Source organism: Ambystoma mexicanum, chromosome 2p, assembly GCF_040938575.1.
Source record: "Ambystoma mexicanum isolate Mex_15411 chromosome 2p, UKY_AmexF1_1, whole genome shotgun sequence".
Classification (NCBI taxonomy): domain Eukaryota; kingdom Metazoa; phylum Chordata; class Amphibia; order Caudata; family Ambystomatidae; genus Ambystoma; species Ambystoma mexicanum.
In genome coordinates this window covers 496,495,735-496,521,909 of record NC_090923.1, presented here as the reverse complement: position 1 = coordinate 496,521,909, position 26,175 = coordinate 496,495,735, and the positions used below count along the sequence as shown (strand labels likewise).

Here is a 26,175-nt window from a genome sequence, read left to right as displayed (position 1 = left end):
TTTGTCTATTCAAATATTTATGTTTACATGTAGAAGCTCTGGCCCAGGGGGCAACAGCCCAGCCAGTGTGGGGGCAATTGCCACCTTGCCCACCTTCCCAGTCTGCCCCAGTCTGTGCGCCTTAAAACCTTTATATCAGTATTGGTGCTTTGCAGCAGAGAGGCTGAGAGAGGCTAATAACGTTTGATTTGCTGGATAGATTTGGATGACAATTTAGAAACCAAGGGATTGTCAAGGGCCTCTACAAACTAGACATGTTGGCAACAATTCATCAAAAAATTAAAAATGTTATTAAGAATTGTATGAATAGTGTAAAGTGGCCACTATAAAATATATAAAGGAAGTGTACACTGGCCAGGGTTAAAGGCCCTGTCTTGTGGGTCTGGAAGTCATGTATAGTGGCCAGGGCCTAGTGGGTCCAAACAAAAGATATTGGGGGAACATGTAGAGTGGACACAGCTGAAGGCCATGGCTAGTGGCCCGGCAGAGTTTTAAAATATACAGTAGGCACGTCTGAAGGCTGTGTTCACTGGCCAGGGCTGAAGGCCCTGGCTAGTAGGCCCAAAAGACAGGTATAGTGGGTGTAAAAGAAACATAGTGGGGGAATATATACAGTGGATAAAGCCGAAGGACATGGCTAGTGGCATGTAAAAAAAAACGATGGTATAATAAAACCAGTGAAATTGACTAAAATAAATGCAGTGAAATTGACCAGATTGAATACACCAAAACCCTTGAAATTCAGCAGATGTTGCAAGTCATAACCAGATTAACTCAGCACATTCTCGTTGCAAAGCCCATGAGCACATGCATACTATAAGAGAAGGGATTCACAATGACACACAAAATGGCACTATGGCGGACATAGCATGTGGGATTAATCAATGGGAGCAATGGGAGTTAAGCTGGTCATGACTTCCCATATCCGATGAATTACACACGTTTTGTGCATTAAATCTGGCCAATTTAACTGCACTTTGACAAAAGATTTTTCAGTGAGCATATATACATAAATATATATTCAAGGAAAAAAATGTTAGTTGCAAGGATGCTAAGGTGACAACTTAATTCAACAAAACCCTGGAAATTCAGGTAGAGCCACCTTAACATTGCCTCCCCCCCTGTTGCGCAGCCTATGACCACAGTGATGACATAACAGATCACATCACTGATGACATCACTAATTACCTTTTGTATGAGAACAATGATGGCATTACACATCCCATCACTGATGCATCACTGGTGACAACACTAATGTCACTGTATATAACTGAGTACATCAATAATGGAATTAGACATAAAATCATGTATAAGTTTGCTCATGAAAACTTTGATTAACTTAATAATAATTTAGGCCGTGGACTTGGCCATGACAAAGACTGGGGTCACTGGCCGGCACCAAAGGCCATAGCAAGTGGTCGGATAGTGTTAAAAAATACCAATGTGCATGGTTAAAAACCATGCCTAGTAGGCCAGCACTGTTTTAAAATATACAGTGGGCAACGTTGAAAACTATGGTCAGTGGCCATGGCTAAAACCCATAACTAGTGCACATTAATATGTCAGAATATACAGTCAGCACAGCTGAAGGCTGTGGCCACTGGCTAGTATTGTGTTGAAGACCATGGCTAGTGGCTGGATAGTTTATATAATATACAATGGTCACGGTCGAAAGACATAGCTAGTGGCTAGTTAGAGTTGTGTAATGCACAGTGGGCACAGCCGAAGGTCATCGCTTATTGCATTTTATTGTTTTCAAATATACAGTGGACACGGCCAAAAGATGTACAAACTGCTCAAGGTCAAAAGCCATGGTGAGTGGCCTATTTATATGTTAGAATATATAGTGGGCACTGCCAAAGATTGTGGCCAGTGGCCAGTATCGTGCTTAAGTCCATGGGTAGTGCCTGATCTGTTTCAAAGCTGTATCAACTGGTAAAGGCCAAAATCTATGGTTGGTAGCCTGTTAGTGCACATGGATGAATGTTGTGACCACTGCCCATAGCTGAAGGCCATGACTACTACCCATTCATGTGTTAAATATATCTGGCCATGCACACTGACCATGGCTGAAGGCCATGCTTAATGCCAGTTACTGTTGTAATGTAATTAGTGATGTCATCAGTGATGCGATCTGTGTTGTCATCACTGTGGTCATAGGCTGCACAACATGGGGTGTGAAGTTAAAGTGGCTTAATTTGAATTTCCAGGGTTTCGTTGCATAAAGTTCTCACCTTAATGTCCTTGCAAATAAACATTTGGCCTTGAATTTCAAGGGTGTTGTTGTTCCATACATAATTAACATTAATAATCCAGACAATTCAGCTAAACAAAACAATGTAATTTGTCTACAAAGTAAAATAAAAAGCAGTTGTGCAACCACATTCCCCCCAAATAAACCTGTTTTACAAAAAAATGTGTTTGCATATGTACTTAACTTTTTAAAGTATTTACATGTCTATGTACTGTTCATGAATAGTTATTTAAGTGGTACAGTAATGGTGTAGAAAGTCTACACTCAATATATTTTAAAATAAATATGTACAAGACTACTGCCCATATATTAAAGACTGCCAAAAAGCATGACGTGCAATTTGAGCGTTTATACCTGCCGCTAAGGCGATAGTTATAGCCACGGCTACACCCGCAAAAAATTCACAGCGTCTTATTTGCTTGCTCGTACCCACGGCTATAATGCATTTTATGGTCAACACCCGCGGCTATAATACATCTGACAGGACACAATGTTTAATAAGCTGCTATCGTAACTGCAGCTATTTTAAAAAAAAAGGTATCAACAGTATTTTCCTTTTCCAATATACTTAAAAAGCTCTCTGGGTGGCTCTAAAAAGAGCCTTTATGTTCTTTTACCAACATATCACCAAAAAATGTATTTTCAATCAGAAAAATACTCTTTACCTCTATGGTGATTAAAAAAATGTTGAATACATTGTCTGTGCTCTTTCTTTAGATGATTATGTGATTTTCTTTTCCCAAAGAGAAAAAAAACCTGGCTCCCTGTCAAAAATATATCTCCACAATCGCAGCATATACTTCTCATTTCAAATACTCTGTCTAAAATAATATTATAAAACCAAAAAAACCTTGTAAGCCAATGCTGTGAGAACTCATCACCTATGTCCTCAACATCACTATTAACCCAATTCTCAAAATCCGTAGATTTTCCACAGTCTTCAGAACAAAGACATTCCTCTCCTTCTGAAATTGGCTCCATGTTTCAAATATCCAATGAAACAATAAATGTACCCCAAAAACAGCACTATCTCCTAAAGGTACACCTCACCTTCAAACAATAAAAATCTACTATGTAATATAATAATACAATATAATCTACAGTTTTATTGTCATATATTAACATCACTCACTCAAGTACATTTGGGGTACTTGACATCCTATTGGCAGCCCACCACACAGACAATAAACAACCAATCAGAAAGTAAAAACAATAAATTCCACCTTCTCTCCTCATGTAATCTTCCTCCATTGCTAGTTCTAATATCTAAGGTGACAAGCAATACAAGTGTCTATGACAGTACAATGGAAAATTACATGGAACAGCTGACGGAGGATTATCCTACAGAGGAAGAAATTAAAAAAGAAGATACACAAGAAAAGGAACCAAAATAAAATACATAACATTCAGGATTTTGTGAGTACATTCTTTATATTTATGTAAAATGATACTAGCAATAATAAGTTATTGAACAATCATCAGTAATCAAACAGATATAGATTATCTAACTACGTATATGCAGCCAACACAAATATGTTTAAAGTGTACTATATATTCAATTGTTTAAAAGTATTTTAAATATTTTCAAACAGATGAAGAAGTCATTAAATTCTCAATAAGATTCAAGCAGGAAGCACCCCGACAAGTACCCACAAATATAATTATGGATTCCTTAATAGTACTGAAATAACTATTACTTAATATACGACAAGAAATACTTGGACTCATACGTAGCCGCAGTTATACATCTATGTTTATAAAAAAAAATATCCTTCTATCTGAAAAAAAGAAAACATAATCAGTTCAATGACACAATCATGTTAGTAAACACAATTAAATACACAAGTTTTTATGACCATCATATTTTCTATTCAGTACATCACATGCACTATATAAGATAAAACACGAGTGCATAGCACATTGGGTCATTGGAAAACAAAATCCAACTTGGATTAAAAAAAAACATACAACGATATAAAAAAAACTATAAAAAATACCACTACAATAAACAAACAGGGATATATAAACTGGGTGAGAATAAACAAAGGACATTCTACTGGGTGGTTGCAGGTCAAGGGATGGGGAATGTTAAGTAGATTTGGAGAATAAGAGAGAACAGGGTGGCAAAATACAACTTGGAGAACAAGCATAGAAAACAATCACATAGGTAGAAACACTAGTACTGTCATTTAGAAAACAAAGACCACGACTACAGATTGTTGACAATATAGAGGCATTGTCTTTTTAGTGTTGTAATTTTTATTGTTTGACATATTCCTCCCCGGTTGGACATTCCAACATGTCCGACCACGAGAGTACCAGTAGCGATGACGTTATCATTTGGGAATTTGCCACCCAGGAAGAAACCAACTGAGATGAAAACCACTGCTGTCAGTTGGCGCCTCTTTAAAGGCAAAGTACACTGTTCCAGAAAAGAGGCAGAGGAGGTACTTTGCACATTCTGCAACACATCTCTACGCCGTTGCTCTTCTACTGTTCCATCTCAAAGCCTGGGATTATTATGATTAATCATCTAGTGCGAGTCCACTGGGATGACGTTGAAGATGACAATCGGAAAACAAACAAACATCACAAAAGAAAAATCCATGGGTCCCACCCCTTGCGTAGACGAAGATCAGCACCACCTGCAGTACCTTCATCCACCAGTGCAACAACATCACCAACTGCAAATGAAGCCTCAACTTCAGCAGCTGTGCCAACTGCTAAGCCTCCTATTTTACCCAATCCTGATATTTCTATGATGCAAGTCATGTGTAGGCAATGACTTGGATGGGTAGCCAAGGGACGTGCCACATTTAAGGAATGGAAGAGGTTAATCACCAAACACCAGATTACCTGCCATACTTAATTTTCTTATTTAAGTGGCAATTATCTTCCCCTTCGTGTGTCCTATCACAAAGACTAGGACCATTAATTATGAGAACCCATCTAGTGTGAAATTAGAGGTGGATGATACCTATCAGAAATCACACAAACACCGCAAAATAAAAATTCATGAGGCTCATGCATTACGTGCACAAGAATTAGCACCACCTCCAGCACCTGCATCCACCAGTACAACATCACTAACAATGAAAAAAGCCTCAACTTCTGCAGGAGTGTCAGCTGCACTTTTCAAATGTCACTAGCTGCTTCATCTCCAATAGTGCCACTATGATCTGAATATAGGTTGACCATTCATAGGAGTGAATTGTACAACATCTAGTGAGAGACCACTGGGATGATGAGATTGATACAGCTACAATAAAATACACAAAACATGACTAAAATAAACTTCAAAACCACCATCAATTTAACCACCTCAAAAAACACACCAAACACCTAAGAGTACTGCATACCTGAAAGTGCATTGAAATTACAAAAAAATACAATCAATAAACCTTTCAACCTCACTAACATAAATACAAAAACTAAATGCCTGCAGATAAATGTCATTCATTGACAAATCTAATTTTATATTTCTAAAACTTGAACAATACATTAAATGCCACACAATCAAAGCAGATGAAAACAATCATAATGGTCAACTAATAGCAGTGGTAAATACAACTAACACACACGACTGCAAATACACCTTCAAAAATGTAGAAATGTATTAATACTTACTTTCACACCAGTCACACTTCTGCCACCTACACAGTGAGAGTTATGGAATCAAAAGGATACAACTGGAGAAAATGGTGGCTTTTATACTTTCCAAAATGAATACCCCAAAAAGAGGACTATATACTAATAAAACTACTAAAATGGATGACACATTTTCCCCATAACCTATCACAGACAGCTACACAAATAGAAAAGTACCAACAACCAATAACAGAGAATGAAACTGACAGATATCTATTTTTTCCCCACCTAGCATCTTTTATAGCCACAGCTATCACAAGCAGCTACTGATTTTGGTTTGTATACGCGGCTACATGCACATTTTTCTGCAAGCCCAAAATAAAACTAAAGTGGCCTTCAAAACTTCAAATCAAATAAGTGAACAACTAAGTAAATAAAATAACACCCACAAATAAAATGTTGTACTGTATCATCCACATAAAATATGATTATTGCACTGAAAATTTATATTTACAGACACAACTATAAAATATACCCACATGTCCAGCCACAAGTAAAACGCAGAATAATATTGACACGCATATGAATGTGCTTTCTGTAGCTGTGGTTATAAAAAAAATGCCTGGATGTTTGCTGATAACCGCGGCTAGTCGGAAAAACTACAGATTCAAAATTGCATTTCCACTCCACCAAACTCCCACAACTGTCCCCAACATGCCTACCAGCCCCCCCTCTACTCTTCATAGTCCTCCTCCCCTCCCCTAGTCTCTTACAATCCTACACAGAATTCATATAAGATGCCACCCCACCCAAAATTTCAGGTAGCTGTGACTACCACACGTCCACAAACACACAACATGCCATTTGCCCGAATATAGCCGTGGCTGAAGGGAGGGGGTGGGCATGGGTATCTACCCACTAATAGCAATGCTGCATGCTGGGTGGCTGCTGTATAGCTGCAAATAATATCAACAGCACCATCAACCAATTCGAAAGTACAACACACACACACATCATCCATACCCTGCTCATACACACTACTAGAAAATCAAACTAGCAATCATTTTTCTGGGAACAGAGAAATAATACAGTTATCATGGCTGGTTTGAAAACTGTGTGGCTGATTGGAGATAGTTGGCTGTTTTGGTTACTGGCTTTTTGTGAGAAACTAAATATTAACATGGACTTAGGTTTGAGAGACTTTACAATTAAATGGTTTGGATTGCGGGATTGCGTTGGTTCAACGTCTTTACAAAATTGTTAAGTCTGAGAAGTAGAGTGCTCCCAGATGTCATACTAATTCATTGTAGAGGTGATGATTTGTGGAATGCATGAGGGGTGCCCCTTACTTTAATGATAAAACAAAACATGGTAAAACTAATTGAACTATTTCATCACACCATCTTAATCTTATCCAATCTCATTCAAGGTAAAAATGGAGATGGACCACCAGATTCAATGGTAAAATTGAGAAATACCAGAGAAATGTTAATAAAGCAGTTTCAGCATTCATGACAGACCACAACCAATTATGGATTTCGAACAACAACATACAGTTCAACTGGCCAATTTCTATAGACTTAACAGAGTACACCTAACCGATGAAGGAAATGCAATGTTCCTTCATAACATCAAAACAGCACTCATGATATGCTAAAGTTCTACACTCAGTGAATCCCAAAGCAGTCATTTTCAGGACTACTCATCATACATAAATACACAAATACAATAAATAATAACAAAACACATTTTGTATAATACCTGCGGGCTACATTTCATTGACTTTTACCATAACCAAAGCTACAAAAAGTCAGTTAAAAGGAGGACTGACTTCAAGGTTTATACTACAATCCAACTTAAATGATCAATACAGTACAACAGTATTCATGTACTTATGTAAAGTAACTGAAAAATTAGAAAGCATAGAAAAATGCATGACAATAAACTGGATAGGCAAACATTTGACAGCCACAGAATATAATACCATAAGTGAGAATACACAAACTAAAAAACATTGAATGGTGCATCTAAATCTAGACTACAATTTCTCCTTTCTATATTAATTGTGTTAAACTATTTTTCTCCAAAGTCTCAATGCTCAAAAGGCTGCAAACACACATCCAAAATAAAAAGGACTAATACCTACCAGGTCACTGGTCTACCTAAACAATGAAGGAAATGCGGTGTACCTTTAAAACATCAAAAGAGTACTCCAAATGTGCTCAAATACTATACATAGTGTTATCCACAACAGTCCTTTTAAGGACTACTTATAACATATAAATACAGAAATACAATAAAATAATACCCAAACATTTTGTTATAGTTGCGGTTTCAAATTGTTAGTTAAAGGGGGGGCTCACATAGGGTTTTAAACATCTATACATATATACATATGTAATAGGTCTTAAAAAGAACTCTTTCAGGTACACAGAGTACTTTTCCAGCATATTGGGCCCAAATAGCTGCAGGTAAAGTCCATTGAACCCGAGGCTACAACCCCCAGTCATTGCTGTGATTACCCATGCCTCCGAATTCCAGCTTAACAATGGACGATACGGTAGCACAGTAATGGATCTAAAAAATGTTTTAAAATGCATATAGGTGTAAAGTCAATCAGAATAAATAGTTGGCAGCATAGTTAATCTCTAAGGTACAGAAGCTGAGAATAGATTCACTACATATAGAAAGGGAAGCATACAATAATATCCTGTAAAAAAAGAAAACATAATAGTAAGACCACACACACACTTCACGAAACACAATTTAACTCTCAAGTATGTTTGACACTCAAAGCTCCTAAAACAACCTATAACTGTCAATAATCTCCAAACAATCTTTCTAAAGACTACTTTGTAGAACATGTACAAAGACAATTAAAAACCTTTGTTTTAAAAATAAAATTACACAAATTACATAACCACAGCTATAACCCCAGTTACATTAAGAGGACCCTAGCATAGCCGTGGGCACACATACATTTTATACAATGAAAAACACATATTGTGAAGGATTTGATTTAAATTGCACATGCCGTGAGGTGAGAACATCCAAATAGAAAGACATGTAACATTCTGTGGTAAAACATCCATGGTATAATATAATCACTCCACCAAAATACAAACAGTTGTAGCTTCAGGCAGGGCAGGCAGGCTCATACCCGCAGCCAGACCAGTCTGCCAAATTGCCTCATGTCCAATTGGAGCGCTGATAGCCGCGGTTGTGGACAACTGCTGGTAGCCACTGGCTACCCGTAACATTTTTACAGATTCAAAAAGACATTTTCACGAGAAGTACACTCAAACAACGCAAAGGTACACACGAAAGCATAGAATCAGAAACACTTTTCAAATGTGTAGTATAAAATCAATGACATATCATGATCAATGCACAAGATCTGGTATCACTAAACCCTCGGCTATTGTGATAGTTGTAGCAGCGGCTGCACCAGTCAAAAATACACAAAATCCTGTTGGTTTAGTGGGAACCGCGGTTATAACTCCTCTGACAGGGCATGCCATTTCATTGGCTGCTGCCATAACTACGGCTATTTAAAAAAACGCATCAAAGGCATTTTCCTTTTCCAATATACTTAAAAAGTTCTCTGGGTGGTTCATAAAAGAGCCTTTGGTTTATTTTACCTATTTATGTATTGAAAAACCCTAAATATAATGATGCAATATAATCTACAGTTTTCTTGGCACATAGAAATATCACTCAAGAAAGTACATACTCAGTTGAACAGCATCTGGGGAACTTGACATCCTATTGGCAGCTAACCAGCACACAAACAATAAACAACCAATCACAAAATAAATTCCACCTCCTATCCTCATATAATCTTCCTCCATTACTAATTCTAATATCAGAGGTGACAAGTAGTATTTCTTTCAATCACAGTACAATGGAAAACTACATGGAATTGCAGAAGAAGAAATTAAACAAGAAGATGCTCAAGAAAAGGAAACAGAAGAAAAAACATCACATTCAGGATTTTGCTACTCCATTATTTATAGTATGTAAAATGAGACTAACAATAATATTTTAAGGAACAAATATCAGTCACCAAACAGATATAATGTATCTAAGTGCTTTTAATTGTCTATGCAACCAACACAAATATTCTTAAAGTGATTTATATCTTCAAATGTTTAAAAATAAGTAATTTAAGTATGACAAAAAATTGAACAAGAAGCACCACACAAACTATCCACAAAACTAATCATGGATTCATTAAAATCATTTTGAAAACTGTAAATTAATGTTAAAAAAGAAGTACAATCAATGAAAAGGACATTGAAAATTTAAGACAAATCATGGGCAGTAAGAATCCAGATAATTGGGTTGAGGAAGATGATATATCATGTGTGTTCAAACCAAAAGAAAAAGAAAATCCACAACCACATCCCTCCAAACAAATTTGTTTTTAACAAACCATGTTTGCATATTTCTTTACCATTTTAAAATATGTACACTTGCATGTATTATTCATGAATTAAAAGTTATAGAAATGGTACAATAACTGTTTACAAATAGTATACTCAATGCATCTTAAAAAAAACATTTCAAGACTACACACACACATGTATATATTTGTTTTCATGAATTTTTATAGCTGCGGCTACACAATACACGACCCGCTGGTGGCTGCTTCATAGCCACAGCTGCAGGCACTACTCATGGGTAACAACAAATGGTGTGCGACGGGCTTGGGAAAGCTGCAGGTAAACAGCCGAGTTGCTGCTGTTGTTTGGTGTGATCCTCAATCCAGAAATCACTCTCCTTTTTGTATAGCCATGGCTATAATATATATATATTTTTATAAAAAGGTCTGAGTATGGCATATGATTGATGAAAGAGACATTAGTAATACCTTGGAAGTTAAATGATCAATACAGTAAATGACTGCTCATGTAGTTATGTAAGGTAGATTATGATAAAGAAAGCAGAGTATACATGATGGTAAACTAGGTGGGGATACATTTAATGGGTACAATTACGCAAGATATAATAGCATGAGTGAGAATACACAGGCTAAAATACAGTGGACGGGGCATCTAAAAATAGAATAGGGTGGCTCCTTTTTGTATTGATTTTTTTAAACATGTAAACAGTCAAAATACCTACTGTATCATTGCCCATGGACATCACTTTACCTATAAAAATATCTTTTAAAAAGAAATATAACATGGACACCCCAAAATGTATAGCCGCGGACAACAAACTAATCTTACCCGCAACTATCTGTAGTCCTTTGTAGCCTTGAATTTCGCTGTGAATATTGGAAAAACTGCCTGAGAAAAATGCTTTCCTACCCCCAGCCCTTTACCAAGAGTCCCCCTCATCTGTACCAGCCCCCCCACTTCCCAGATGGCCTCCTTCCCTGCCCTCTCCCTTCACCCCACAAGACTGTTTCTGTGACACAGTTTGATTTGAGATGTCGGCTATTTGCGACTATAGTCGGGGCTACAGAAAGCTTTGTGTTACAGACTCAGTGCCTAGACCCCCTTCCAACTACGAAATTTCACTTGGTGCCCTATATCTACCCCCCTACCGCTAGGCTGATGGAAGTTGCATGTTTTTTGCTGCGTTTCATTTTCCCATATCCTCAGCTATAACCTTGAATATTTGTCAAAACAAGATGGCAGCTGTTGCATTTCTAAAAACACCCAGTTTTGGATAAATCCCTGAGATATAGTTATCTATTTTTGAGAAGGGGGCACTCCCTTTTCTGTCAAATATTTAAATTACTGCAAGGAATAACTCCAAACCACACATGGATTGTTAGTCAATGCTTCGTTCTCAAGTTGTTTTGGACCTGGTCCAAATGGGTCCAGCGGTTTGGGTTGTGCACTTTGGCAAACATCTACCTTGTTTGTCTATGGAAAAAATAATGGGAAGTAGAGCACAACTTTGGCAAAAAACGTTTTGTCTTCTTATTAACTTTCCTTTTTTTAATACATGTGTATGAAACATTGCAGTCTGGCGGGGGGCGCAAGTTCCTAATCACTTTCAAATGTTTAGTCAAATCTGTCACTCAAATCAAAAGTTAATAACAATAGAATGTTAAGGGTTTCCTATGGGAGTCTGACTCACCTAAACTATTGGGCGGCTATTGCCACCCTATAATACATTGGTACTTCGTCCGGATGAGCTTCACCATGGGCCAATGTAGAGGTTCTGCCACATTTCCACAGTGGAAATGTGACAGAGCCTCTATGTTGACCCACAGAGAACCTCATCCGGATGAAGTAACTATGCTGCCCTGGATTTGTGTATGTATGTGTGAGTTTGGCATAATTGATATGCATTTATACACTGAAATAAACAACGTTATCTGTGTAATAGAGGGAACATTTAATCACATAATACGGTGCACATCATGAAATGTTTACAGTCTTCCAATTCTGCATAGAGTATAGAGTGGACATCCGAATATTTTAAATACACCTGTTTTATTAAATTGAGATAGGCAATTCACATATTGCCATTTCTTCTATGTGTTTGGCAACTATACTATTTATCACAAAGTGAGGTCTGTTGCATCATTGGGTGGTTTATTCAAGCAAAAAGTATATTCATACAACAAAGATAATATGTTCCATAGGAAACTTAGTATCAAGATTGATTATCTGTCGTTTCAGTACTGGTACCATCAACTTTCAATTGCCAGCTCCTGCATGTGCATTGATATACATATAGTATACTGCCGCACTAGTAGCAGTTTTGTTAAGGTAAAACAAACTTTACATAGGAAAATGCAGAAAGCTTTTTGACTTATGCATGAATTAGTCAGAATCGGAACACTAATCTGAACACTAATGCAAAGTTGGCAAATTTTCATCCACGTTTGCATGTCAAAGTTGATATCTCAATTAAAACAGGTTTTTCATGGAGCTTTATATATAGACAAATTATATTATTATATTGAAGCCAAATTAATCCTTACAAAACATGTCATCATACAAAGCAGAACTCACAGACCATCACAGAATGTCAGTATTATTATGCAGAACAAACAAACGCCCACATCACATATGCCCTTACCATGTATATGTGAAAACACAAATTTGGCCCACTCCTAACTTCTCATTAACACAAGGAAAGCAAATGCAATAAAGCATGGGCATAGTAGACTGACTGCCAAAAAACAGGGTGTAAGACTATCACATTCACTTTTGTACACTACTAAAGGATCCAACCAAATCATAAACCACATGCACACCTTTGAAAACATGGAAACACATGCAATTATCCAACTAGTCAAGATTCAGACAAAAGTATCTTAATAAACCAAACAAACCAAAAATTAATCTTCTTATTGCAAACCACAGATAGAACAATGTTCTCACTCTGTTGAAGCTGTGGTGACATTTCCAAAGCCCTGGGTTCCAAATAAAGGCTGCCAACAACAATGTGTAGGTTCATCAAATTATGTAACAAAACAACATATATCTGGATCGAAATAGAAGACTGTTAACTCGAAATATAACACATAGACTGTTAACATGCTTTCAACTCCACTACATGGGAATAACTGCATCACAGTCTCAACAACCTCTATGCAAAAATATGTAGTAGGTGTGGAAGAAAAATATGTAATGAATGATGACGCATACTCATTGTGCTGGAATAAAAAACATTATTAAATATATGGAAGGATTGTTCAAACCTCATAATAGTGCCATACAAAACAGTCCAGATGTTAGTGCATAGAAAAAGTCAGTCTGTAGAAAGTCAAATCCACAAACATGATCTTGCATAGGGATACTATTTTTATCTGGTGATATACTCACATTTGTACAACAAGACTGAGTAAATGATATATAACATGGTAAAAATGACAGCATCACAGCAAATCAAACTTTGCTGGTTGTTCCATAAAGAGGTAAATCTTCATGCTTAAACACATGCTTGTGAAAAATAAACATATTCAGACAAGCAATGCAGAATAAGCATGACAATCAAAGTAAAGTTAGCAAGGCCGAAAACCACACAACCAAGAGAAAACAACAAGGGACAATTCTACTTCAACTCATCTAGATCCGCTTAGTCAGTATAACAAACTTGCGAGATAAAGGTATTGCTTATTGGCAACTTGGGAAAGGTGCAGGACAATAAGGATGTATGTAATGTGGGAGAAATAGGGCAGTTAATGCCCATGCCCTTGAAAGCCTCCCACGCCTCTCCATAGAGCCATCCATGTTTTCCTTCAATGCCTACACCCCGGGCCCCATGATCAGAAACCTGCATACCCCACCTTTTAGTCCCAGTCCTGGTATTAACTGCCAAGTGCACCTACCAACATTCATGTCAATGCTACATTATTGAGGTATGCCTGTGTGATTCTTTGTCCCTAGAGGTATATCTTCATCTCTCTGAAGAACAAGAATTCAATACAGGCCTGTGATCTTGGATACTATTGTTGCTCGGCCTATTCAAACATCACGTTGTACAGTGTCGTGCAGGGTCCTGTATTCCGTCAAATGTTATCGCAAAACTAACTTATATGGCTTCCACTGATAATTCAACCTGTCTTTTGGATTCATTAAAAAAATGATGTCTTGCAATTGGGCCTCATTACAACCCTGGCGTTAACGGTGCCGTAAAAGGCTGCGGCGCTGTTAAACCCTTAACGCCAGATTCACACTTTAACGCCTGCTTTTTGCAGGCATTAAAGTCCAACCCGCTAAGGGACCTTGGTGCTAATTACGGCACCGTAATTTACGGTGCCGTAATTAGCGCCTTCCCCATTCCCATTGAGCCCTATGGGCCAAAAATGGGAATGGGGAAGGGGCCATGGTGAATGGGGATTTACCGCCCTGCCAACCTTGGAATGGGGCGGTAAATCCGCCATCCACCATGGCGGAATCCGGCATGGACCATGGTGCTCATAGCACCATGGTCCAACGCCAGAGTTGTGTCTTTTACTCCATACATGCAAATATGTTAGTTGCTTTTAGGAACATCATGATACAACAGCAAACTGGACGAAGTGCATTCAAGGTTTCGTAGAGGGCACACAACCAACTTCCAGCAATTAAACAAGAACATGATTTTGAACACTTTGAAAATGCACCATCTTCCCCAAAACAAGAAGGAAATTATATCTCCACTTACTCCCAAAATTCCATGACTGGTGATGTGGCATTTACCAATGATGTTTGACTGCAATTGCTCATGTTCAGTTTTTGAAATTCGACACAGTTTTCTGTGAAGTAAGAAAATATGGCAAATGTAAATTTTGAACATTTATGAAATATTTACAGTATTCCCATCTCATATATGACGAATAATATGTTAGGCTAGCAGGAAGAAAAATCACAATTTGAGAATTGAATCTCTTGTACCAGTCCTGATTCTCACATTGGTTTGCTGCACATAATGAACGTGCTAATACTAGATCACACTTGCATTTCTTTCCCACAAAAAGCAATGGAAATTGTTTTATTTGTTGATGTTTGAAACTGAAGGACCCATTTGAGGGTGTGTCCCAATGAAATGCACTCCCAGCACCCATGAGCTTGCTGGCAGTATACTATACATTATTAGGTATGGGGGGGGTTGCATGGCATCTGTTGCACTGCTGTCCAGCTACTCTCAAAAGAGCAGGACACCTTTGAGAATAAGGTGACCTGCACATTTCCAAAATTAGAAACTACAGTAACACATTTTTAATTTCTCAGAATTAGCCCCCATTTTGTAAAACCCTACAAAACGATGAGGTTTTTTGCATGGGGCGACAGTTTTGGGACAGGGATACACTGCCAGTTTCTCTGCCTATTTCTGCACAGCTGTATGGAAATAAGCCTTGTCTCTAAGTGTGCTGCCAGGTTTCCTAATTGGATTACAAGGTGATGGACGGCACGATTCATGACATATTTCTGTCATGCCTCAGATTTGCCATGCCATGCTTGGATGGTAAAAGTAGTGGACCACTTCCCTTCAAACCCCTGTGTGCATATAAAGGATCGGTAAGAGGCCTAAAGGGGTTTTGAATGAGGGTTGCCTGTGAAGGTTGTCGTTCCTTCTTGTCCTGCCTGAAAACATGTGAGTTAAGTAAGCACTGCTAGATGCAGAGAGGGTGAACAAGTGAAATTAATGCGTATTAGAGATAACATAAAACATATTTTAGAATACAGCACATTGTAGGAAGGAATTATAAAGGGACAGGGAAAAAGGAGCTGAGAGTGGAAGCTATTAGTTAAATTGCAGCCCTGTCTTATAAAGGCTGAAGAAACATTTGGGACGAGGACCAGGGAATACCAATAGTTTAATTCAAAATGGGTAAAAACAACTGACTGCCCCATATCAGAGCACATCAGCAAATGTTATGTACTTAAAAACCAACCAGAGACGTGTAAATATTATAACGAATGGAATTCCATATCCAAAATGGATAGGCAACAACACATTCCAGTACCCAGAGCTTTAAATTTAATCAAAAACTATTTTATTTAAGAAGCACTCTAGAACAAAAAGGAAAAAATATGTAAAGCCTCAGGAATGGGAAGTTTTCCTAATCCTGTTTGCAGAGGGTGGAAAAATAGTTTGGAAATCAAGAATTAGAGGATCAGAAGATATAAATGCAAGACTGAGAAATATATGCGGAATCAGAGAAAGACACAAAGCAAAGAAGCAATGCCTTGTTCACCAACTTCAACAACAGAATTGTACGCAAAACGGGCAAATACACAGAAGAATGGGGAGGACAGGGATGAGGAAGGTATTATTGACCAATTTGGAAGTGTCAGTCTAATCTGTGGTGCACAAGAACAAGCACATGTAATGTAACAGGCACAAGAGCCTCAAATTCAATCCCAAAACCCACAGCGAGTACAGCACTACAAATTCAGCAGATCCCTGAGCCCAACCCAAAGCTCACAATCCTACTGGTCATGCCAAATAAAATCCACTATTTGGCCATCCTATACCCACACAGGTTGATTTACAGTGCAGGACCTGCACAATTACAAGACCCAGTGAGACAGAGGAATGTGTGTATGCCATTTCCTAATGTGAGGGATATTCCAGTGAAGTTTACTGAGGAGTTGAGAACTGTGATTTAGTGTTATGTTCCCAGGGACTGATATGAATCAGCGCATGAGATTGATTATGCCTGCATGGGTATGCCAGCATTTGACTCAAGAGAGTGGCTGTCTGAATGAAGACCTGGGGCTTTTTTTGTTGTTGGTTCAGGCAAGCAAAGCATTGATACATAGGGTTGCTATAGTTTGCCCCTGAAAAACCATTTGGAGCAACATTAGTAATTGTAAGCAAAAGAAAGTTGAGCGTCCCACTGAGCATTTAGCTCAATTGAAGATTGTGTTTGTGGTATACAAAAGAAACAGCCAAGAGGTAGTCATTGTGCCAAAGTTGTTACCAAAGATTTAAGCCCAGCTTAAAAGGAGTTGCATTGTGTTGCAAATAAAGACCCACTTTTAACTTGTTTCTGTGGTGAATTGTGTTTCTTGAAAGGAGTAAAATAGGGAGAAAAACCTGATAGTGCTCCCAACTGCAACATGTGCATTGCTTGATAATGTGAGCATCCAGGGACCTCTGGCTGCCTGATGAACTGGATGATCCACAGGTAGGGGAAGGGATTGTGGTGGTTTTGGGACAAGTAGCACAGTGTGTCAGTATTGTAAGCTTCAAGGGGATTTTATGTTTGGGTGCCTGAAATTGACCTGCACTCCCAATGAGCGAAGGGGCAGTTACACCCCCCACCCCTCCTTTTTCAAACGTGAACACAACAAGCCTCATTACACGGTAGGCGGTGGACCAAGGTGCTATTAGCTATTAGCACCTTGGTCCATGCCGGTAAAATACCGGCACCGCCTTGGAGGAAAGGGGAATTACCGCCCTATTCCAAGGTTGGCGGGGCGGTAATTCCCCCTTCCCCCATTGCCCTTCCCCATTCCCATTTGTGCCCCATTGGGCATAATGGGAATGGGGAAGGTGCTAATTACGGTACCGCAATTAGCACCCTGGTCCCTTTGCGGGTTGGTTTTTAACGCCTACTAAAAAGCAGGTGTTTAAGTACCAACCCGCAAAGGGACCTCGTAATCAGGCGGTAAGGGTTAGCGGTCACCGTTAACCCTTACCGCCTTCCGTGTAATGAGGCCCAACATCTTTTAATGTACAATACAAAAATCAAAATAGTGGTTAGGAATGCTAGGAGAACACATTTGAATACCCATTGATAAGGAGGGAGAGTGAGAAATGAATTCAAAAATGTGCCATGTCTTCATTGACACAGGAGCATACTGTTCTGCAATCCAGATATTTTATGGATGCCACATTTTCTTTAGGGGACTCAAACAGTTCTATGAATCACTCAGTAACCCAACCCATGACCATATCAATTGGTCCACGTTCAAATATATATTTTGTCACTGCTAAATCTGTTAAGATGCAACCTATAGTGCATGTTTTGATGTACTATGTATGTTACTTATGGACGTTAGACATCCAAAATGAACATGAAAATGAAGTGATGTCCATGTTGCAAACGATTTTCAAGAAGGAAATGATGAGCATGAACAGGCTTACTTAGAACAGTTATTGTTGGGAATTTTCCAAGAGTTGTGGTCAGAGCATGGAAATGAAGTAGGTTTAATTCATAACAATCCATGGGCAAGGAGTGGAAGGACACCTGGGGTGCAAGCTCCAAGTGTATAAGTTAAAATGATTGTTTAAAACAAAAACATTCATACATTTCAAAATGTATTAATTCATGCATACGCTTGTCGTTCTCTCTGTAAAGCAATGGTGTATAATACTCAACAGGTTTAATACATCAATATTTTTTTGAATACGTTTATTTTGCCTGAGCACTATGTCCCACACAAGAGAGACACAATGTACATATATAACACACTGGCAAGGATCATTTCAGATTGTCTCATTTAAGGCAACATACCTGAATTCCACTCGTGACCACATGTGGCCCACGGAAGCTCCGCAGAGAAGCAGTTGAACAGATAGAAAATGGCCCACGCCAAAATTATAATATAATAGACGTTTAAGTGTGCCTCTATCACCTGAGTTGCATACCCAATACCTGCAAAACAAAACAGCGTTGAATCAGCAATCTACACAATATGTGTTTTCTGTGTACAGTAATGCAGATCTGTTCCCCATCAAGCATGTGCATATAGTCAGCGCCGGAAAGAGGAACAGGCCCACCGTGTATGGCATTGCCATGTTTTTAGGTGACACGCCTTTACCTTATCATTGCACTATTGACAAGATACTTAAGCAACCCCTGCATCAGGCAATGGCGTTCTATTATTTAACACGCTTCCTAACCCAAAGATTTTCACCCTGTGATTCAAAATAAATTATAGACCTTTTGCTTACATTTGAGGATTAAATGTTTTACTAGGTCATACAAGAGTGTGCAGGGCAAAAGATGGATGGTACAACAGCAGACATGGGCCTACATGATGGAAAACTGTACACACATTGTAAGGTTCCTGCAATAGAAGAACACTGGTTTTAAAACCCACTGAAATGAACAGAATGGAATTATCTTCTGGGGAATTTATATTTGAACCTTTATTGGTAGGATATTTGAACATTTCTATAACGTCCCTAACACAATGATTATATGATGTATTATGAAAGGAGCAGATTAAATATCATTGTGCTAGATGCTGGTCCAGTTGGCTATTGTTTCACATGTATGCTTTGCTAGCTTCATTTTTTAAAGTGTTGTCCTGTATTTCAAGCCACACCTTTTCAAAACATGTTAAGAGAAACCTTTGTAGAGAAGGTTTTGCAGAAGCCTCCTGTCTCACTTGGTCACATAACTAGCTGTCACTTTCCACAAGGTACAACCTTAAGCATTGGTACCCACATTTAAAAGTGCTCACATCCTCTGATTGCATTTGCTATAAGAATGGTGTATTCTGTGATGAAGTCAGAGATTTGATTCCTTCACCAGGTCTACAGCCATGCCTGAAGCCCTGGAATCCTTATCCCAGAGCTACTTAGCCAGAGTTCTGAGTAACTTTAGGCAATATAAGGTTGTCTCTTCAGAGACCATCTACAACACTGTGCCGTTGGCCTGACTTGAGAGATGTTGTGTTCAAGACTGAAGAGCACATCCATTAATATATTATTGGGAAAATGCCTTAGCACCTTTAAGAAGGTCAGTGACAGTGTGAAATCTTAACCGAAAACTACAGTCTTTCAGTCTTTGGTCGTGGAGACTTTGTTTCCAGTCTTGGGATACATGTGGTATTAGAGGCACCAGAAGATAAACTTGTATGTAGAACTTTAGTTTAGAGAAACCCCACTAATTATCTCGCACACTTTAAAAATTGTGCTCCCATCCAAACAGCTTACCAACAAGGTTGAGGTCGGAGAAAGCATGTGCATAAGTAAGCAAAAATGGCCATTGACTCCCTCAGTGGCAGGGGGACTGTGAGAGGACAGGTCCAAACATCATGAAGGAGCAGCATTGTCAAATGAACATGCTCTATACATAGCTGGTCTAACACCACATAGTGTGGCACGATTTAGAGCAGGGGATGCTGGAACTGACAAGGAGAGCATGGAGGAGAAGAAGCAGAAGCAGCCTGGAGGTTGAGGAGAAACCAGCCAAAACCAGCAAGCAGAAAAACATTGGAGGAATAAGGAGAAATAAGTTGAAAAGCATAACTGAAAGGTGACCTCAGAAACATTGGCCCTTTGACCTGCTGAATCATTTGTTTACCACCAGTGTGAAAGCAAAAATATCCCTTGGAGCGATAAGGGAGCAGCTACAACCCATAAAAGGGAAAAAGTGAAAATCTCCCTCAGTGTGAAGGGTACCATTTCTGTTGTAGATAGGGGAAGCAGAGGAGTCTGAAAGACTTCTTTTGGGGGAAAGTGAAGGAAATCCTAACCATGACTGTGGACTGAGGCTCTGTATTTCTGGATCATGAAGCAGTACCCCGGACACTAACTTTATGGTGTGGATTACAAATAGTGAGGAGTGTGCCATAGTCCAGTGAAAAGGTTCCATGGCAAAGAAGCAGACAAGTCTATATTCCCAGGACTGTAAGCTTTGTGGCTGGGCTTTGTATTCCTGAAGTTGTGTTGTACATTAAAGGCTCTGATGGAGACCGATGCCCGTGCTTTATTGTTTAACCCATCCTCGAATGGTTGTGCTAGACCAATTCCTAGAAATGGGTCCTTATTACATTATAGATAAACGACTAGTTTATACAGGTTTTTATTCTCTTTGATCCTATTTGTGGTCTAAAGCCCAGAAGCAGTGGGATTACAAATCTGAATGTCTGTTATTTTCATTGAAACTTGAATCTATCTATATCCTGACTGTTAGGGATAATTCTCATAAATGTGCTAATTCCCTTCACCTTAGAGACCCCCAGCAATTTTGCTGGATTTTGAGGACTTGATTTGTTTTCCTGGAAAGAGTCTGAGCCTTTGTTCCCACTCTTTCATGTATTTTGATTTATGTTTTACATTTTTGTTCTTTGATTATGGAGTTTTAGATAACTCCATAGGCATCATCTTTTCATGTGTGTTACAAATCGCCCTCAGTGCAGTGACACAGGGATGTCTTTTAGACCTTCTCTGGGATAAACTACTGTTTCCCAGAGAATGTAAAGTGAAATTGACTTTACTAGTCTTTCCAAATTCATAGACCCAGCACACACCATCTTACAATGGAGAGCTGGAGGGGTTACATAGTATCCCCTGTGTCTAAATACTCATGTAATAATCAAATAATACCCTTTCCTATTGAAAAGTCTGGTGGCAGTGGTTTTAGAACAAACTACCATGATTTTTCCCAACCGCGAACACCGGTAGCTAAAAATCGCGGGAGCCATGTTTTTGAAGATTGCACCTTAAGCCCCTTCATTTAAACAGGTCACGGTCTTCTTTTCCCGCCATTTCTTTTTGTTAAGGTCCTTCTAGTGTTTGTCTCTGCGCGCCAAACCAGGTTTGGTCCCTTTGTTTGTATGCTTTTGGCGGGCTTCAGGACTGAAGACCGCCTCTGGCGTCTGAGTGTCTAGGGTGTGCAGGAAGTGAGGGAGGTGCCCGAAACTCCCTGTGCTTAGTCTCCTTGCAGACCCAAAAGCACTCTTGCCTGATTGGCTGGATGACTGTCCGGCAAGGGCAGCCACCCTGATGGTTGAGTGACAGCTAGGCTGAAATGAAAGGGAGAGAACTGTTTAAAAGACGAGTCTCTTGGACTGGAAAGCAGAGTTGACCACTGGAATGAAAGAACCAAAGCAGAGCTGAAAGAGGGTGGCTGCTGCAATGCCTGGACCGTTGGTTTGCCCGGTAAAGCCCTGCTGCAGGTCCGAATTGCCAAGTTCATCTTGACAGAGAAGCCCCTTCAAGGACGACTTCTTCCTTTGAGTTGGTGGGACCAATCAACTCATAAACCACCTGGATACCATTCTCGAAGCTGGTTACGATTAAATAGGGGGAAGGACACAAGTTTATGTGCTTGAAGAACATCTACCCGAACTGAAGGGACTCCATTTTGTTTGCGTTTTCTGCCAATCCCGTGCAGTGCAGGAGTCCCCCGACGTCATCCCTCTTGTCTCCACGACTGAGGCTCAGGAACAGTGAGATTGGCAGAAACTGCCAGGAACCGACGACTTCAGCTGCATTTGTCTATTCATACTAAGGTACTGTGCCAACCCGATTGAGAGAACGCCACTCTCGCAGTGAAAGTTTGTGAAAATTTCCCAACTTGCAGGCCTAATCAGCTTGTGACCCCACAAAGGATTCTTTTTCGCCTAAACTACTTCTGAGAACTTTTTCAGAGACTTTACCATTTGATACCAGAACCGCTCTTTCCTATCCAGAACACTTGCCCATTGACTTTGGCCTGGCCCTTCAGGTGAACTGAAACTATTTGCACTGTCTAACAAGTATATGTGATCTACTTACCGTATGCCTTTTTGCTCACTTTTAAATAACAGAACTACTATTTGGCTCCAATTTTAGGGGAGCTCAAACTGTCTCAAAATCTTAGAGTTTTGTATTGAAGTGTATTGGTATATAATATTAAGTTGCCTCCTTCTAGTGCAATGTTTTCTAAACTATTGTGTAATAAATTAATAAGTGTTTTACCAAGAAACCTTGAGTATAAGTTTTCACTTGAACCACTACGATTGAAAGTACTCTGTGTAATTACTTGTACTGCTCATATTCACTCTTGAGGTAAGCCTGGCTGCTCAGCTCGCTACCAAAAACTGTGTGGTACAGACTTAAACCAAAGGTTGGTTTGGCTTACACCTGTAGTCCTAATTGTGTGTGGTGGTCCGAGGGGGTACTGCATGCAATTCTGCCTAACACTTGACTCTTTATTATTTGACCTATCCTGACACATTCCGTTTAGACCAGAACCAGGAACGGGGGCTTTGTTATCTAGTAGATAAACCCTTGCTTCTCGTAGGCATTCATCCCTCCCAATCCTATATAAATTATAAGTTAATTTAACAGGACATGTGCTTCTTGCCAATTCTCCACAGGGCTTACCCCCATAGTGGCTAGCCCTGAGAGGAATGTATAGATATTATTGCTACTTAGGTCATTCCAAACTGTTCATTGTATGATAAAAAACAAACTGCTACTACTTTGGCATTACACCACAGTGGCTCACCTTCCTCTTCACCAGCCAGCATCGCCAAACATGTGACCCGGCAGATTCATCACTACTACTGCAATTCCACGTTGTGAATTAAAGGTATTGATAAGAAATCCCAGAAGATAGATGAAGATACAATAAAATCGTTCTTATTTTGTAGTACAACGATGATTCAGTTATGGGGTTCTCACTTCCTTATTTAATAATGTTGCCTCTGTGGATAGACCCCTTGCAAGGTTTCTGTAAGAGTCCAATCCTTACAATTATGACAAGATTCATGACTGGTGATGTCAGTCCCAGACTGCTTTGTCTGAAAGTAGTTGGGGGGGGGGCACAGGAGGTGTGTGCGACCCCTCTTATGGAGACAAATCCCTCCCACTTCTCTTGAAATATCCTCCACTGCTGTCTACCCCAGCAGTTATCATTTTGATTTGATAGCTCCATTGTGCTGGAAGAGCTTTCTGTGAAGCACTGATTCACACCCAGGCCTCTGGGAGTCATGCCTGTGCCTCTGGGAAGATATCGGTCCACCCAGTAAAGAAAAACAGGAGAAGCTGCGGCCAGACCTAACATGCAGTTGCAAGGGGAACTCAGACCTATACAGTGGTTCACAAAACTCTGACATTTGCAGGGGTTAATGGAAAGTCAACTAGTCAACTGAATAAAAAGACATCACATGGATTTTGTTCATGTATTACTATAGCTTCCCAATGACAGCTATATGAAGCCAGCAATATATTTATATTTATTGAACAGTCTGCTATCAGGCCTTGGGGAGGTACCATTGCAAATCGTTCTATTCATGGGTGACCACTGGTAAAGGCAACCAAGGGTTTGAATTAATGTATATTATTTGTTTGTCAGGAATGTCCAAGTTACTCAGTGGCTGCCAAGTTGCCAAAATACATTACAATTGCTAGTGTGTAATTAAAAAGGTTCTAGTTAAGAGAACACATGTGCACTATATATTTTCACGATGGCACATTTAGAAAGTGAGGCACATTTAGAAAGTGAGATCTGATTAACACCACAGTATTGGTAAACGTGGCTCATGCTAGCATATATGGTAAAAAAAAAAAAAACATTGCTCAACATTGTAGGTCCTCTCAGAAAAGGTTGTGCACCTGAAATGCACCATCAACTTTGCAGTTTTTCTGATAATTATTTGCTATGAATAGAACAAAATACTACTTCTAACAGGAGCTGGGTGGGTCCTTGTAAATAGTGTACTGAACTGTATTTAAAATTAGTTAAGGTCTTGTGGAAGTGTGTGATGTACTGCAATAAGTGTGTTCTTGTGTTCTTATTATATGGAACTGCCTAGAACCAGTTTGAAATATGTGTGTCTAATATAACAATATCCCAATAAATAAATATATATAAACATACAAAATAGAGTTGAAATGAGGGGCCAAAAATATGAATGGATATCTCTCATGACACGTGATAATAAAACATTGTTAAATTAACATGTTTAGTTTTATTTCGGATCCTAGAGGAGAGGGCAACGAACCACAGGGCAATCAACCGTATTCATGTTTTAAACTTGTTCTAACACACAGTACAATTGTATCTGCTCGAAACTCTTTCAAACAAGGAACAAGAAAGCTGTTATCGAACCATTTTGTATGTCAATACAACCATACATTAAAACATTTGAGTAAATGCACATAACCTAATGTTCAAATGACTTGGTCAGTCCTATTTGCCGAAAGGGTGTGCATGTACAATGGTGGGCCAGGTGTGGTGAGTGCAATAAGTGTGGATTATTTTTGAAAATTAAAATACAAAACTAAAGATAATAAAAAAGTCATCATATATTCACTGAACAATATTTTCAACAATATCCTTGCATTCTTCAAACCATACCATTTGTTTTACTCAGTTAAATGAGTGCACCCTATATACCCTCTAAGCTCTCTATCATAACAGACCACTCCTCATAGAAACAATTATTAAAACCTGTACATGTACTTAGCATGTGCTGTTCTTCAAACTATTTTAATCTCAGAGCGACCTGAAAGCAAGCCTGCAGCAGGCAAATGCACCTACAAACCATATTGCTTTCCTTTTAATTTAAATTATCTCTAATTCTACCAGGTATGCATAGTGTGCATTTCTGATTCATGAACACTCTTCAATACAGTGATTGGGTGTTGCATAATGCAGCTGTTGAAAACAAGATTATATCTTTCTTTAAACTCTCTATAAATTGAAAGAGGGGAAGTTAGCATAAGCAAAGCTTTCCAGCTGTTTACAAGGCCATTGGGATTCACCACTCTGGTATGCCTTCTAGACCGCTTGACGCAAGGGGAGTCAAGTCAAATAGCTATGTACGTCGTATATGCTTGAAGGTCAAAGGAAAAGCTCTAAAAAGCAATAGGCAGAGGGTGAGAGTTGGCATTCAGGATAGGGTGTTGAAGTGGGAGAATGGGAGAAAAGACTCCCCCCGATCTCCTTGCGACCCTGGCCCAGAGGATCGCGGCCCAGACACCCGCCACGAGATGAATTAGTCTATCTACCAGACGACCAAATACCCTGGTTCAAGAAGATATGGATGTGCCCACCAGCCTGCCCACCAACCTGCCCTACTCAAGCCGACACCTGCGGCATGGATGAACTCGACTAAGACCTCAAAAACAAGCACCCACATCGTTAGAGATGCCATGACGACCTAGCCAACTGTCAAGAACACACGTGCCACCATGCACAC

General features: G+C 39.2%; 1 protein-coding gene across 1 annotated transcript in view; it reads right to left on the bottom strand.

Annotated features, from left to right (window-relative positions):
- The window catches only part of SLC6A11 (solute carrier family 6 member 11), a 1,097,166-nt gene that overhangs the window by 914,872 nt on the left and 156,119 nt on the right, over positions 1–26,175 (bottom strand). Inside the window, exons 4-5 of the mRNA XM_069643914.1 lie at positions 18,765–18,905; positions 14,963–15,053 (exon numbers count right to left, since the gene is read on the bottom strand). Of these exons, the coding sequence (XP_069500015.1) occupies positions 14,963–15,053; positions 18,765–18,905 (232 nt within the window). The remainder of the gene's footprint in view (positions 1–14,962; positions 15,054–18,764; positions 18,906–26,175) is intronic.